Source organism: Saimiri boliviensis, chromosome 14 (genome assembly GCF_048565385.1).
Source record: "Saimiri boliviensis isolate mSaiBol1 chromosome 14, mSaiBol1.pri, whole genome shotgun sequence".
NCBI classification, from domain to species: domain Eukaryota; kingdom Metazoa; phylum Chordata; class Mammalia; order Primates; family Cebidae; genus Saimiri; species Saimiri boliviensis.
Genome location: NC_133462.1, coordinates 71,910,221 through 71,925,842, shown reverse-complemented (window position 1 = coordinate 71,925,842; position 15,622 = coordinate 71,910,221). Strand labels below are relative to the sequence as shown.

At 39.7% G+C, this 15,622-nt stretch overlaps 1 protein-coding gene across 7 annotated transcripts in view; it reads right to left on the bottom strand.

Annotated features, from left to right (window-relative positions):
- Positions 1–14,739, bottom strand: part of MARK1 (microtubule affinity regulating kinase 1) — a 132,717-nt gene extending 117,978 nt beyond the window's left edge. For 6 of the 7 annotated variants that reach the window (XM_010340931.3, XM_010340932.3, XM_003930334.4 and 3 more), the window contains exon 1: positions 13,590–14,347. In XM_010340931.3, coding sequence (XP_010339233.1) covers positions 13,590–13,640 — 51 coding nt within the window. In that variant the 5' untranslated portion in view covers positions 13,641–14,347. Of the gene's footprint in view, positions 1–13,589; positions 14,348–14,674 lie in introns of those variants that run through there. The other variant, XM_010340934.2, reaches the window with a different exon arrangement.
- Between the last annotated feature and the right edge of the window lie 883 nt (positions 14,740–15,622).

Genomic DNA, 15,622 nt, shown 5'->3' with positions numbered 1-15,622 from the left:
ACACAGAGAGCCAAGGTTAAGGCCTAGTTGAGAACCGGGCTCTGAGCAGCCTAACTAAAGTTTGTTTAGAGTCGTTATCACTAGCACTGGCATCTCCCCTTTACCAAACTTTTCTCTAAATATCCTATTAAAAGAGCTTTCAGGCTGGGTGTGGTGGCTCGTGCCTGTAATTTCAGTAATTTGGGAAGCAGAGGTAGGTGGCTTGCTTGTGCCCAAGAGTTCGAAACCAGCCTGGGCCACATGGCAAAACTTCTGTCTCTACAAAAAAAACACAAAAATTAGCCACGCATGGTGGCAAGCACCTATAGTCCCAGTTACTCAGGAGGCTGAGGCGGATGGATAGATTGAGCATAGAAGGCCAAGACTACAGTGAGCTGTGATCATGCTAATGTGCACTCTAGACTGAAGAAGCCCTGTCTCAAAAAAAAAAAAAAAAAAAAAAAAAAAAAAAAAAAAAAAAAAAAAACACATAGAACATGAGAAAGCAGCCCATTAAATTTAAAAACTGGAGTGTTTCCAAAGCATGCAGGTACACAGAAAACATTTAATACAAATCTTCATCAAGTTGACCCTCCACCTAAATCCTCCAAGAGCTTCTGCGGCCTCCAGGACTGGTTCTTGCTACTGTGTGCAAGGCCCTGCCTACTCTCCTGCCAGGCCCTCTTACTAAATGCTGCCTTCCTCAGGGCGATGCTTTCCTCTTCTCCACTTCACATTCAGGGCCTTTGTGCAAATGCACTTTCACCCAGAATGCCCTCCTCTTCCCATCAACTAACTTTCCACAGAGCCACTAGGTGAAGGAGTACTTATCATTCAAGCCTTATTTCAAAGGCTTTCTTGAGCACCCGGCCCACCTCTCCTTCCTTCTTTACTCTGTGTTCTAATCAGCTGGATGACAAGGAACTATAACTCTCTATTGTACTTGTTTGTCTCTATGTCTATCTCCCACTTCAGGCTCTGAGTCACTCCAGAGCAGGGAACAGGTTTCATTTGTCTTTGCATCCCTATCATCTTGAATTGTGATGAAGCGAACAGAAAAGGAAATAAAAGCAAACCCTCTTTTCAAATTGTGAAAGCAGCACTGCTGAAGCTTTTAATTTGTTTACTACCTGTACTAACCTGATATAGTGGTCAAACAGTATTAAATAACACTTTCTCGGGAGAAATATTCAGCCTATAACTAAAGGCACTGTCTTAGTCTGTTTTCTGTTGCTGTAACAGAATATGGCAGACAGTAACTTATAATAAACAAATTTATCTAGCTCATGATTCTGTAGGCTGGGAAGTCCAATATCAAAGAGCTGGCATCTGGTGATGGCCTTCAGCCTGCATCATCCCATGGTGGAAAGGCAGAAGAGTAGAAGGGTAAGTAAGCATGCAGAAGAGAAAAGCAATATGGGCAGGGCTTGCTTTATAACAACCCACTATTGAGATAACTAACTTGCTACTGAGAAAATGTAGATCCATTCATGAAGGCTCTGACCTTATGCCCCAATCATCTCTCATTAGGCCCCATCTCCCACCACTGTTGTATTGGGTATTAAGTTTCCAACACACACACTTTTGGGAGGCACATTCACACCACAGCAGGCACCATATGGTAACCTCTTTTTTCTGTTGCCATCTCCCTTCCCGCTTTATTGTTAACCACATAAATTTGAGAGAAAGGAGGGGAAGAACATGAAATTCTTCCTGTATCCCTTTCTTCTATCTCATACCTATAACAACCACATGCATGTACCTTATTACCTACAGAAAATTTCCAGGTGTTTTCTACTGTTGTCACCACCTACAAAAGGACTGACTTATCATTTCTTCCATCCTACTTTCTAAAATAGAACCATCAACTATAATTGTGTTTTCATTTTCATCATAAGATGAGGTTAATTGCAATGTAATCATCATCATCACATAAATCAGTGTTTTTCAAAACCTAGCCAGCGGATATCTGTGCAAGAATTACCTAAGGGTTAGGAGAAAGAGAGATTCCTAGACCCCACAGAATGGGAGGGAGAAGGAGTTAGGAAATGCAAATTTGAAACAGTCTCCTCAGGTGGTTCATAAACTCACTATATTTGAGAATAAATAAATAAAACAGACCTTGGTTTTATTTAAATTGGTTTATTAAATTGTTGAGTACAAAAAAATATGCCAAACACTATGCTAGGTAATAAAGGATATACAGAAGTAATGTTGAAAGTGGACCACGGCCTCAAAATATTTTCAATTTAGGTAGAAAGTAAAAGTGTATGCAAAAAGTATATACACAGAACAATTAGAGAACAATGCTAAACTCTGTGGCATAGAATAGTCTCTAAACTACAGTCCAAGGTAACTTTTGCTTTAAAATGTTTAAGTATGGACTCCCCCCACCGTAGGAATACTAATAAATTACATATGAATTACTTTATAAATAGATTATGCATATTAAAAAGTATAGTATAAAAAACTTTGGAACTACATTAAATTCTGATGGTACAAAGTTTTCAGTGATTAGTAAAACATTAATGATATACAATACAAATGAATGTTTCTTGATTTTGTAAATGCTGGCTTAACAATCTGTGATAGAGAACTGAAGGACTGATTTTAAGTCCAGTTGATGCTGCTACTCGATTTCAATGACTGTCATGGCTAAAGAAAGCACCTCGCACAAACTGAAGTAGTGGACAGCTGGTTGCACTTACTTAATTACAATGCTCATATTTCGATCTATTCACCAATTATATAAAAATTCTGTTAGGAGATTTCCACTTTGCCTGAGTTATTCTGGAAAATTAATCATTCTAACAATTGTAACAAATGATTTCAAAAATCTAGCAAATTTTCAAATGAAAGATTTATAAACAGAAAATTATGCACATTTTAAAGTACACAGATATGAGAATTTCAGAAATGACACATGGTTTAGGAACATAAGTATGGAAATTTACATAAGTATGGAACATAAGTATGGAAATCCCATAAGTATGTAAATTTCTGAAGACCCATTTACAAAAAGCTTATTCCAGAATTTCTATAGTGCAGTAGGCACGATATTATAAGGGGTCCTCCAAAATAGTACATATTTTTTAAATGTATTACTGAACTAGAAAAGAATAAGAGAGACATCCAAGGGCAAAACAAAAACAAGTAAACAAGCATAAAAAAACAAATCAACAAACAACAGCTAAAGTTACCACAAAAGCCTGGGTTACCCTGGAGTCAAATACTAAGCCTTCAACTCCAAGGATCCCTATAGGAGACTAAAGTGCCCCAGGTCAGTAGGGGTTGAAGCAAACCCAATCCCTCTCTAAAGGAAGCATCCTCAATTTAGGCCTCCAAATTTCACAGAAGTACCAATCAGGCAAAGAAGAGATCACCATCGAATACCAGCACATTCAATAAGAAACAACCACAGTGAATGAGAATTAACAGAAAGCAACAATAAATCTAACTAACTAGGGACTTCAGGTAGTGGAATTACCAGAAACAGGATGCAAATTACTATATATTAAATGTTCAAGGAAATGAAGATGAAACCATAAAAATAAGCAAGGTCCAAGAGTCTACTTAAAAAGGCAGACAAGCTTAAGAGAAAAATCTTAAAACTTTTAGAAATTAAAAATATGATAAAAGAAATAAGAAATTCAACAGACAGGGAAAAAGAAGAATGGAGCATGCATCCAATGCTCTGATTTTTAGGAGAATGCCAGAGGGACTGGTTTTAGATGCTGATAGAATCCAGCTTACACTAGATGTCACTACAAAAAAATCAGTGAAACACATAGGAATACAGCAAGAGAGGATAAGAGGGACAAAAAAAACCTTCAAGACAGAAAACAGTTAACAAAATGGCAATAGTAAGTCCTTCCCTATCACTAATTGCACCAAATGTAGACAGATTAAACACTGTAATCAAAAGACAGAGTTGTTGAATGGATTAAAAACATAAGATCTAACTATATGTTGTGTACAAGAGATTCACTTTAGACTTAAGGACACACACAGGCTAAAAACTAAAGGATGAAATAACCAAAAGAGAGCAGAGGTAGCCAAATTTACATCAGATAAAACAAACCTTATGTCAAAAACTGTCACAAGAGACAAAGAAGGACATTACATAATGATAAATGAGTCAATTCATGAGGAAGCTGTAACAATTATAAATAAATACACACCCAACATCAGAGCAGAAGCAAACACTGACAGAACTGAAGGCAGAAATAGACAGCAGCACAACAATAGAAGATTTCAATGTCCTACATTCAATAATGATAGACTATCTAGATAGAAGATCAACAAGGAAACAGAGGACCTGCAGAACCCTCAGAACAAATTGACCTAACAGACATATAGACATACAGAGCATTCTGTCCAATAGCGGCACGATATACATTCTTCTCAAGCACACACAGAACATTCTCCAGGACAGATAACAAAAATAAAACAAAGCAAAACTTATGGGATGCAGCAAAAGCAGTACTAAGATGGAAGTTTAGCATGACTTCATTTTAAAAATGCCTAAATTAAAGAAGAAGAAGATAGGCGTGGTGGCTCATGCCTGTAATCCCAGCACTTGGGGAGCCCAAGGTAGGCAGATCACCTCAGTCAGGAGTTTTAGATCAGCCTGACCAAAATGGTGAAATGCTGTCTCTTCTAAAAATACAAAAATTAGTCAGGTATGGTGGCGGGCACCTGTAATCCCAGGTACTCAGGAGGCTGAGGCAGGAGAATCACTTGAACCCAGGGAGCCAGGGCTGCAGTGAGCTGAGATTGCACCACAGCTCTCCAGCCTGAATCAAAGAGCAAGAATGCATCTCAAAAAAAAAAAAAAGAGAGAGAGAGAGAGAGAGAAACCTCAAACAAATAACCTAACTCAACATTGCAAGTACTAGAGAAAGAAGAACAAATTAAGCCAAAAGTTAGCAGAAAAAAAAGGAAATAATAAAGATTAGAGTAAAAATAACAAAACAGTGAATACAAAAACAGGAAAAAAAATCAAGAAAGACTTGGTTTTTTTAAAAGATCAACCAATTTGACAAAACTTTAAGAAAAAATGACAGGACTCAAACAAAATCAGAAATGAAAGAGGAAATATTATAGCTGATGCCACAGAAATTAAAAGGACATAAGAAACTACAGTATCATGAACAAGTATATTCCAACAAATCAGAGAGAAGAAATGTATAGATTCCTAGAAACAGATACGTTACTGTAATGGTTAATTTTATGTATCAACTTGACTAGGCTGAGGAATGCTTAGATAGCTGGCAAAATATTATTTTGGGGTATATCCAAGAGGGTTTTCCCAGAAAAGGTTTGCATTTTGATCAGCAACTGAACAAAGCACATACCTTCATCAATGTGGGCAAGCATCATTCAATCCATTGAGAGCACAAATGGAATATAGAGAAAGAAAAAGGAAAAATTTATTTCTCTCTTCTTAAGCTGGGATATCCATCTTATCCTGCTCTCAGGCATTATAGCTACTGGTTCTTGGGCCTTCAGACACAGACTAAATTACATCACTGGTTTTCCTGGTTCTCCCACTTGCAGATGAAATACTGTGAGATTTCCTGGCCTCCATAATCACATGAACCAATTCCCATAATAAATCTTCTCATATATCTATGTATTATCCTATTGGTATTGTTTCTCTGGAGAACCCTAATAAACTTACAAAAACTAAATTATGAAAAAATAGAGCATCTAAACAAAGCTGTAACTAGTAAGGAGATTGAATTAGTAATCAAAAACCTTCCAGCAACGATAAGCCCCAGACCAGATGGCTTCACTGGTGAATTCTACAAAACATTTAAAGAAGATAATTAAAACCAACCCTTTTCAAACTCTTCCCCAAAAAGAAGAGAACAGAATACTTCATAATTCATTTCATAAGGCCAGCATTACAATGACAAAAAAAAAAAAAAACAACAACAGAAAAAGTCACTACAGAAAAAGAAAACTACAAGTCAATATCCCTAATGCATGTCAATATAGAAATCCTCAGGGGGAAAAAAAAAAAAAAAACCCTAGCAATTCAAATTTCAAATTCAATGGCACATTAGAAGGATCACATACCATGCCCAAGAGGGAATTATCCCTGAGATACAAGGATGGCTCAACATACAAAAATCAATGTGATATACACCACATTAATAGAAGGAAAATTAGAATTACTTGATCATCTCAATAGATGCTAAAAAAGCATTTGACAAAATTCAATACCTTTTCATGATTAAAAACACCACTCAACAAAATAAGAATAGAAAAAAATTACCTCAACATAATAAAGACCATATATAAAGCCCACAACTAATATAACACTTAGTGGTAGAAAACAAAGGTTTCCCTTAAAGACCAAGAACAAGACAAGGATGCCCATTCTCGCCACTTCTATTTAACACAGTATTAGAAGTTCTAGGCAGAGCAGTTAAACAAGAAATAAATAAAAGGTATCCAAATCAGAAAGAAGTAAAATTATCACTGTTTGTAGATGAGATTATCTTATATGTAGAAAACACTAAGGATTCCAAATACCAAAAAAAAAGAACTGCTAGAAATAATAAACTAATTCAACAGTTTCGGGCTACAAAATCAATGTACAAAAGTCAGTTACATTTATTTGCACTAACAAAGAACTATCCTAATGGCATTTTTTACAGAAACAAGAAATGTTCTAAAATTCATATGGAACTATAAAGGACTCTGAGTGCCCTAAACAATCTTTAGAAAGAAGGAAAAAGCTAGAAGCCTCACACTTCCTGGCTTCAAAATATATTACACTATGGTAATCAAAATAGTATAGTACTAGCTTAAAGACAGAGATATACACTAAGAACAGAATAGAGAACTCGGAAATGAACCCATGCATATACAGTCAAATGATTTTCAACATGGATGCCAAAATTTCACAATCGGTAAAGGACAATCTTTTCAACAAATGGTGCTGGGGAAATGGATATAGACATGCAAAAGAATGACACTGGACTCTCATTTTATATCATACACAAATACTATCTCAAAAGAGATTAAGATTTAAATTTAAGACCTGAATTATAAAACTCCTAGAAGAAAACATAGGAGAAGAGCTTCATGGTATTGGTCTTGACAAAGATTTCTGGTATATGACATTAAAAGCACAGCCAACAAAAGCAAAAATAGACAATCAGGATTAAATCAAACTAAAAAGCTTTACACATCAAAGAAAACAACAGAGTAAAATGGCACACCACAGATTGAGCAAAACTATAAGCAAATTTGATTTTTAAAAAATAAGTTGATTTTTAAATGTGCAAAGGAGTTGAATAGGCATTTCTCTAAAGAAGACACACAAATGGCTAATACATATATAGATGGTGAACATCACAAATCATCTGGGAAATGCAAATCAAAATCACAATAATATATTCACTTTACACCTGTTAGGATGGTTATAATTTTAAAAACCATAAAACCAAAATAAAATGAAAATAGAAAATAAATGTTGGTGAGGATGTACAGAAATTGCAACCCCTGTGTACAGTTGGTAGAAATGTAAGGTGCTCCAGCTACTATGAAAAACAATAAGAAGTCTCCTCAAAAAATTAAAAATAGACTTACCATTTGACCCAGTAAACTACCATATGACTCAACAATAGAACTAATATACAATCCATTTCTGAATATTTATCCACAAACCTAAAATCAGGATCCCAAAGAGATCTTTGCACTCCCATATTTACTACAGTATTATTTGTAAGAGCCAAGAAGTAGAAACAACCCATATGTCCATCAGCAATAAATGGATAACAAAACAAGGTGCATAATACAACGGAATATTATTCAGCTATAAAAAAGAAGGAAATCCTGTCTTATGCTACAACATGTATGAACCTTAACGGCATTGTGCTAAAATAAAATAAGCCAGTTACAGAGGATAAATGCTACATTATCCCATTTATGTGAGGTATCTAAAGTAGTCAAACTCATCAAAGCAGAAAGTAAGACTGGTGGTTGCCAAGGTCCGGAGAGAAAGGGAAATAGAGAGTTGCTGTTCAATATGTATACAGTTTCAGCCACACAAGATGAAAAATTTCTAGAAATGTGCTGTACAAAATTGTCCCTATGGATGAAACTGGAAGTCATTATATTAAGTGAAATAATCCAGGTACAGAAACACAAATATGTTCTCGCTCATATGTGGGAGCTAAAACAGCAGATCTTATGTATTTATAGATCTAATACATATCATATAATCAAATAAAAATGTGAAAAATTAAAAAGATTAATTGCCACCTTACTACCACTAAAATCCATTCCCTCCCCGCCAAAAATACTATACTGCATAATAAAAAATTTGTTACAAAAGCATATCTGATGTGTGCTTTTTACCACAATGAAAAAAAAATTCAACAGATAGGTTAACAGGGTTATAAACAGCTGAAGAAAGATCTAAACGTATATGTAACTATAGCATAGGTTATATAAAGGTTAGAGTACAGAGAAACAATGAAATAGGTGGAGGAAAAAAAATGAATGAGAGGTTAAACATGAAGAATAGAATCATAAATTTTAGCACATCTAACCAGAGTGCCGGAAACACTATACAGAACAGAATTAAGGTAACATTCAAAGACATAATAGTTGGTACATTTCTGTAACTAATGAGATATGAATCCACAGAAGACAGACAGAAAGGATCACATACCAAATAGCAGACGACTCCTGAACAGAAATAATGTAAATCAATAGACAATGGAATACTACCTTCTGAGTGGTAAGAGAAATGCAACTATCAACCTAGAGTTAGAGACTAAGCAAAGCTATCTTTTAAGAATTACGGCAAAATATGTCTTCAGATCTAAGAAAGTTCATGACTAACAAATCCTTCACAAAACAACTTCCGAAGATAGTCACCAGAAAAAGAGAAAATGACCCCCAAAGGAAAGAATGAGATGGAAGAAGAAAAATAATAACAATAATAAGAACATCTTTAAAATCATGTGTCTTAATTCTATGACCTGGGTTTTTTTTGTTTTGTTTTGTTTTGTTTTTAAAAAAGACGACGTAATAATAGCATGTAGGTCAGAAGTGAAGTGATAGACATTAAAAACATTTCTTCTCCCAATGTGTTGCCCTGAATGCCCACTTTAGAGACCACTGATGTGGTACATACATCTACCATTGTTTAGCTACAACAAACAGCAATATTAGCTGCAATCATTTCAGAAGTCTTGTTAAAACAATGAGACAAGCCATAACGGATTTGTAAGTTTGATATGAAGGACAAGTCCAGGGCACTCCAGACAGGAAACGGTAAAGGTTCAGAAGTAGTAATAAGGATGGTATACCCTGTTCTTCCTCTAATAAAGTATTTTATATCATTTCATATGCTCTTCTAAAATCTTCTTTTTTTTTTTCCTTTTTTTTTTTTTTTTTTAACAGGGTCTCACTCTGTCACCAGGGCTGGAGTACAGTGGTGTGATCTTGGCTCACTGCAGCCTTGACCTCCTGGGCACAAGCAACCCTCCCACCTCAGCCTCCATAGTAGCTGTGATTGACTACAGGCACACACCACCTCAGCCTCCATAGTAGCTGTGATTGACTACAGCTAATTTTTCTATTTTTGGTGGAGACAGAGTTTCTCCATGTTGCCCACACTGGTCTCGAATTCCTGGGTTCAAGCAATCCTCCCACCTCAGCCCCACAAAGAGCTAGGATTAGAGGCATGAGCCACTCTTCTAAAATCTTTAAGACACAAAGAAAACAAACAACAACAACAAAAAACACTTTCTAGAAGTAATAGCATGAGAAGAGCAATAGTGGAACATGTCAGAGATTCATTATTAATATTTAGGTCACTAAATTTTCTCTCTGAAGGCTTCATTCAGTCTCTCAGGTTATGATATGTAATGTCTATCCTCACCAATGTCACTAATTTATTTTGATGATAAATGAAAAAATTCAAAGGGGGTGTTACAGCACTGATTTTCTATACACTATCATTAGTCACTTTGCTTGGCACTAGCAATACAGACTAAGGGACACAAAGTCAGGCAATTAGAATGCTATACAATAGGTACTGTGACGTGTGAAGGATGCACAGGACACTGAGCAAATCCAAGGGTAGTGGTGAAGGTATGCTTTCCTCTCGCTTCTTCACACCATCAACAATGATTCTCACAGGACAAACTACTGATGGCAACTGATCACAATAGGTAATCATTACAGTCACCACCATGAATTTCAGTATGTTACAAGACTCAACATCAAGAGTCGTTTTTTATTAAAGACTTTTTAATCAAACTGAATTCAATTTTAAAACATCCCAAGAAGTAGTCAAAAAAGTTTTCTTCTTACCAATCAAAATTTCATCAGAGAAAGCTAGCCTGAGCATTTTTGACCCATTAAAAACTAGCATAATCAGAGTTTTTCCAAAATACCAAAAAATGTTTTTCCTGTTTCATTAAAAAACATGTAAGAGTAATGGTAATATACTGTCTATATCCATGGTGGAATTATCCAAATAAAATCTAACTAAAGAAAAAAAAGAAATATTTTTTATTCTTTTTCTGGACTTACTGTTTATAATCTAAAATCAAACACATTTTGCATAGATTCTATTATCAGCAACATGTACTTTTCTACTTTATTACAAAGTGTTTACTGCCTTAAAAATTAATCATTGGTTGTCCTGTTGTATTTAGCCCATTGGGGCCTATTAACAAGGCACACACACATCTTTCATCTAAGAAAATACTCCTGAAAAAGTACACACAGACTGTTCTCAGAGAAAAGCAATTCTTTCTCATTTTACTATATATAGTAATAGTATATAAGAGATCAGTGCTGTAATATTCCCTTTTGGGGTTTTTAATTTATCCTTAATATATATTCGTGACACTGACAGTGACAAATATTCCCAAGGAAACAAAATCCAAGTATGTTTTTTTATATTAACTGCAAATGACAACGAAATACCAAGATGGTGTTTTAAATTACTGTATTTGTTGATTTTAATTTCTAAGGATAAGAAAATGTTTTTAGTTAGCATCCTTGATAATATACCAAAGACCCTTAGAACTCTTTAATAGTCATGAATATAAAAGTTTCATAACTATTTCTTAAAAGATGTTGTGTAACTGAAAATGACTACAAATAAACATACATTTTGGCTGCCATACTGACCTTAACATATTAGCTAACAAGCAGGTTTGTTACTGTATTTCATCAATGAGAAATAAAAATGGATGATGCCATTTACTACAAACTAGAGAATAGTGAGTCACTGGTGTTTTAATAGCCATCAGTGGTGGCCTCCATGATAAACACCAGTCACACCTATAAACCAATTTAGCCCCATTTACACAACATCTTCTATGATACATTATTTGTTTGGGATTATATCTCTTCTGTAAGCTCCTTGCAGGGAGAAACCTTATCTTAAATACTACTTCTATATTCTCTTCCCAACACTTTACCTCAAAAATGAACATGTTGAGGGCATACTTATTAACTGACAGCTGTGGTATAATAGATATTTGCCACAGCAATTAGGAGAAAATAAAGATGTGGGTAAAGTAAGCTAAACGGAGATACTATTATGTACAATACAATAAGGCACAAGACCATAAAGTGACTTTGAAATAACATGTCCAGAAACAGCGAATCAGCTTACACAGCATTAATTATTTTCAGAGGGTACTCACAACAAAATTTATCATACTATTATTGCTTAGCTTTAAAATCCTTTTTTTGTATGTTCTTACATGAGAAGCTGCATTTTGTACTATTCCTTAACGCATATTCCTATAATTATATCTCATGTCTTTATAAAATACCTTATTCATATAAGTATGAGAAGAGCTATACCATTCAAAATCTAAAAGAAAATAAAAACAATGTATTTTTTCACTCTTCCTGGATTAACACATACAGTAATTTGCTAATAAAAACAAAGGTTATCATCTGTCTTACTTTTCATTCACACTCTTGAATGACAGGCATTTTTTTAGAGTTCCTACTAGAAAAATTCTGTGCCAACTTGGCTTTAAAACCGACTTAAACCAAAATATCCATCTTTTTCTCTGACCTTGTTCATTCTCTCAATCAAAATTATGTATCAATTGTATTTTCTAAAATAGTTATGATGCAAATGAAGTTTTAATTTATGATAGCAGCAGCCTTACACTATCTTTCCCATTTTAAATGCACGGCGCTAGAGAGGACAAAAGCATACTCTGAAACATCTTCACAGGTCCTCTAACAATGGTCTCTTACTAAAAATTATTCTCTTTGTATAATTATATTAAATCTCTATGCTCCCCTCCTAAGATGAAATCATCTGTTTATACCCCCTCCAACAACTCAGAAGTGGGCTTGTATTCATTCTCTCATGCCTTTTGTCTAAGAATACCAAAGCACTTCATTATTTTATTTTACCAACCCCATGAAATCCGTGGTACATCAAAAGCTGGAGGGCTGATGAGATAACTAGACAGACCTCTGGACAGCTGACCAAACTTAGTACCCATCTAGGTCCTTAAAATCAGTCAGAAAATCAGCCAAGACCTATTTACAGGTCTTGAGTGTTTTAAACAAAAACAAGAAATCCTTCCCACAAAGGAACTTGTATGTGCTCGCGCGCGCGCGCACACACACACACAGACACACACACACACAGACACACACACACACACACACACACACACACACACACTGTACTTTTCAGAGGGTGGAAATACAACGGGTCTTGTTCTTTTCGTTTTTCAAGAGTTTAAACGCCAGGGACATCTGCATCTTGATAACAACTCCTGAGGGCAATCTGATCAAAGACACAGAAATCCTTCCTTCAAAGATATGCACCTTGTGACACTCCAAGAAGGAGGAGAGATATTTAAAGTAAAACCTGCCCTGAATCATTATCACTGACTTAAGGAAGAGATTAAAAAGCCCTTGGCTTCATGTGGCTTTTTTACATTTTGCTGTAACCCCAGGGCCACAGATGCTGTTGGTGAAATTCTCCTACTCCTCTCTGCTAAGTGTCACAGCAGTATAAACTCATACACACGAACACGCACGCATCTCCACTTCCATCCCCATCCTTCTCCCTTTGGTGCCTATGACCCAACATGTGGACACAATGTTACAAAAAGCAAAGTCATGGGGCAATGCGGGGGGAGGAGGGGAGGGTGCAAAGGATTGAAAGATCCAGAAAAGCAAGAGTGTGAGAGGTAGCCGGCTCCTCTGCTATCGTGAAGCAAACATTCATTTGGGTGGGGGCACAGAATGCAGAGGTAGAAATAAAGCAATCCCGACTGCCCACTCTGCCAGCCCATTCTGCCTCTCTGCCCTCCATCACCCCATCCGCTCCCGGAGGACCACCTCCGAGCCAGAGGGCGCCACTTACGGTTCCCCACCCTCACCCCCTGAGGGGAAACCAGCGAAATGGGGTTGGAACGAAGAAGAGGGCTGAGCAGTGGGTGAGGGTCACGCCGGGTTCCGGATGGAGACCCCGCCGCGGGAGGCCGCGCGGAAGCACGGGAGCGGCCCGAGCGCGGGTGAAGTGGGGATCAGAAGAGGGTCTCGCCCCCACCGCTCCCGAGGGAGGCTCCGGTGTTACTCACATTTTCCGTGTCCCGCTCGTTCACCGTCGGCAATGGCGTCCGGGCCGACATTTTGTGCGGGCTGCGGGGTCTGGCCGGGGTCTCGCCGGCCGGGCTGGGGTACGGGCCCCAGGGGCGACAGGAAAGGGGTGCGGACGCGAGAACAAGGCCGGGGCGAGCGGCTCCCGCAGGCCGCGGGCGGTGCAACAAGCGGCCCCGGCGCGGGAGCGGGGGAAGAGGACGCGGAGGAAGGGGTGGGGGAGCCGCTTCCCGCGGCGGCGCCGCCGGGGTGCGCGGACGGCAACGAGGGAGGGCTCCGGGCGAGGCGGTTGCCCCGCGCTGGCGGGGAGGCGAGGATGGCAGGATGCGGCGCCGAGGGGTGGGAGGCGGGGAAGGGGAGCCGGGAGGCGGCGGCGAGCCCCGCTAGGCTCTCCGGGCCGCGGGTGAAGGTGAACCCGGTGTCTCAAATCACTGCCTGGCGCGTCCCAGCGAGCGCGCCTCGGCGTCGGGAACCGCGGCCCTGACAGCGTCGCCCGCGCCGCGCCCGGCTCCCCGCCTCAGGTGTGCGGCGCCGCCCGGCCCGGCCACATCCACGCGCCCGGGACCCAGCGGCGGCGGCGACCTAGCCCCCGGCGCGAATGTCTCGGCTCGGTCCGCGCGGTCACCACCACCGCCGCCGCCGCCGCGCCTCAGTCCGGAGGAGCGGCCCGAGCCGGCTGCGCGCGGAGCGGCGGGCGCGGCACGCAGCGCCCAGAGGCACTTGGCGGCCGCCGCCGGGTGGGCGGGCGCCAGCCGAGGGGGCCTCTCCATTCATTCCCTCATTAGGGATGCGGGGCCGCCTCCGCCTCCGCCTCCTCCTCCTCCTCCTCCTCCTCCTCCTCCTCCTCTCGCGCTCTCTGGCCAGCCTGTCCCTGTGTTTATTTTTGTTTCGTGCCCCACCCGCAGAGTTTACGGTCGTCTAAGAGCCTCTGGTGGTTTTATTTTTATTCGTGTTTGCTTTTTGCCGGGTTGAGGGCGAGACAGAGCTGAAGTGAATAAGTGGCTTTTTTTGTTGCTGTTCCTTTCATTGGAGCGCTGGGTTGAATCCTACCCCTCCTCTCTCCTACCTCTGGACTTTCACCATTCGTAAATTCTGCTCCTCTTCCCCCGTTTCCACGCTGTCTCGTCCCCGTCCCCGCCTGAGCCTTCTGTCAGTCCCCTTCTCTAGGGAGCCGTTAGGTTCAGGGTCACCCTCAGAGTTTGGCAAAGAGCACAAAAGCCCCTAGAAGCGCCCGCAGCCTAGGGGGGCGGCTGGAGACCCGGTGCAAGTGGGTCTCAGGCCCCGACGGGGAGGCTTCTGCAGGAATGGGGCGGGCCGAAGACGTCTCGCTCTGGGGGCCCCGCAGCACCCCTGGAGTGGGTGAGACCCGCGAGTCACAACATCTACACTGGCTGATCGTCACTTCCTGGGACACAAGGAAGTGTCACTTAGACGAGCCTGTTTAGGGAGGGTGGAGAGCTGTGTCTGATTTGGGCCCTGTCTCCCTCCTCCAGGCGGCTTCCTCACACTTCCACCCACCTGCCTCCTGACATCCTGCGGGCACCGTGTCGGTAGTGCATGGTCCAGGACCCATTAGCCTTTTATAAGCAAGGCTGCTCTGTGTGTGTGTGTGTGTGTGTGTGTGTGTGTGTGTGTGTGTGTGTGTTTTCTATCTCTGAGAGCTTACATTTTGCACATTCAGCCTCTAGGACAAAAAGCTTATCATTTCTCTATTCTTCTTTACAACATTTCACTTTCTTTCATGGATGGGCAGGAAGACAAAAGGAGTGATAGACAGGAGCAGATAATTCATGTTTTGAGCTACTTCAATAAGCCTCCAATGAAATTCTTATGATGGTGGGAAATCTCTCATATCTCCTGAATTTCCTCCGTTTGAAGGAAGAATCCCTGCACCAGATGGTTTTTATCCTGACTCATTAAAGGATGTTTCTGAAAAGTTAACACTTGACCCTTAAAGTATGCATCCAAAGACCTAAAAATAGCAAACACAAAAATCCTTTGAGGAAAGAAAACA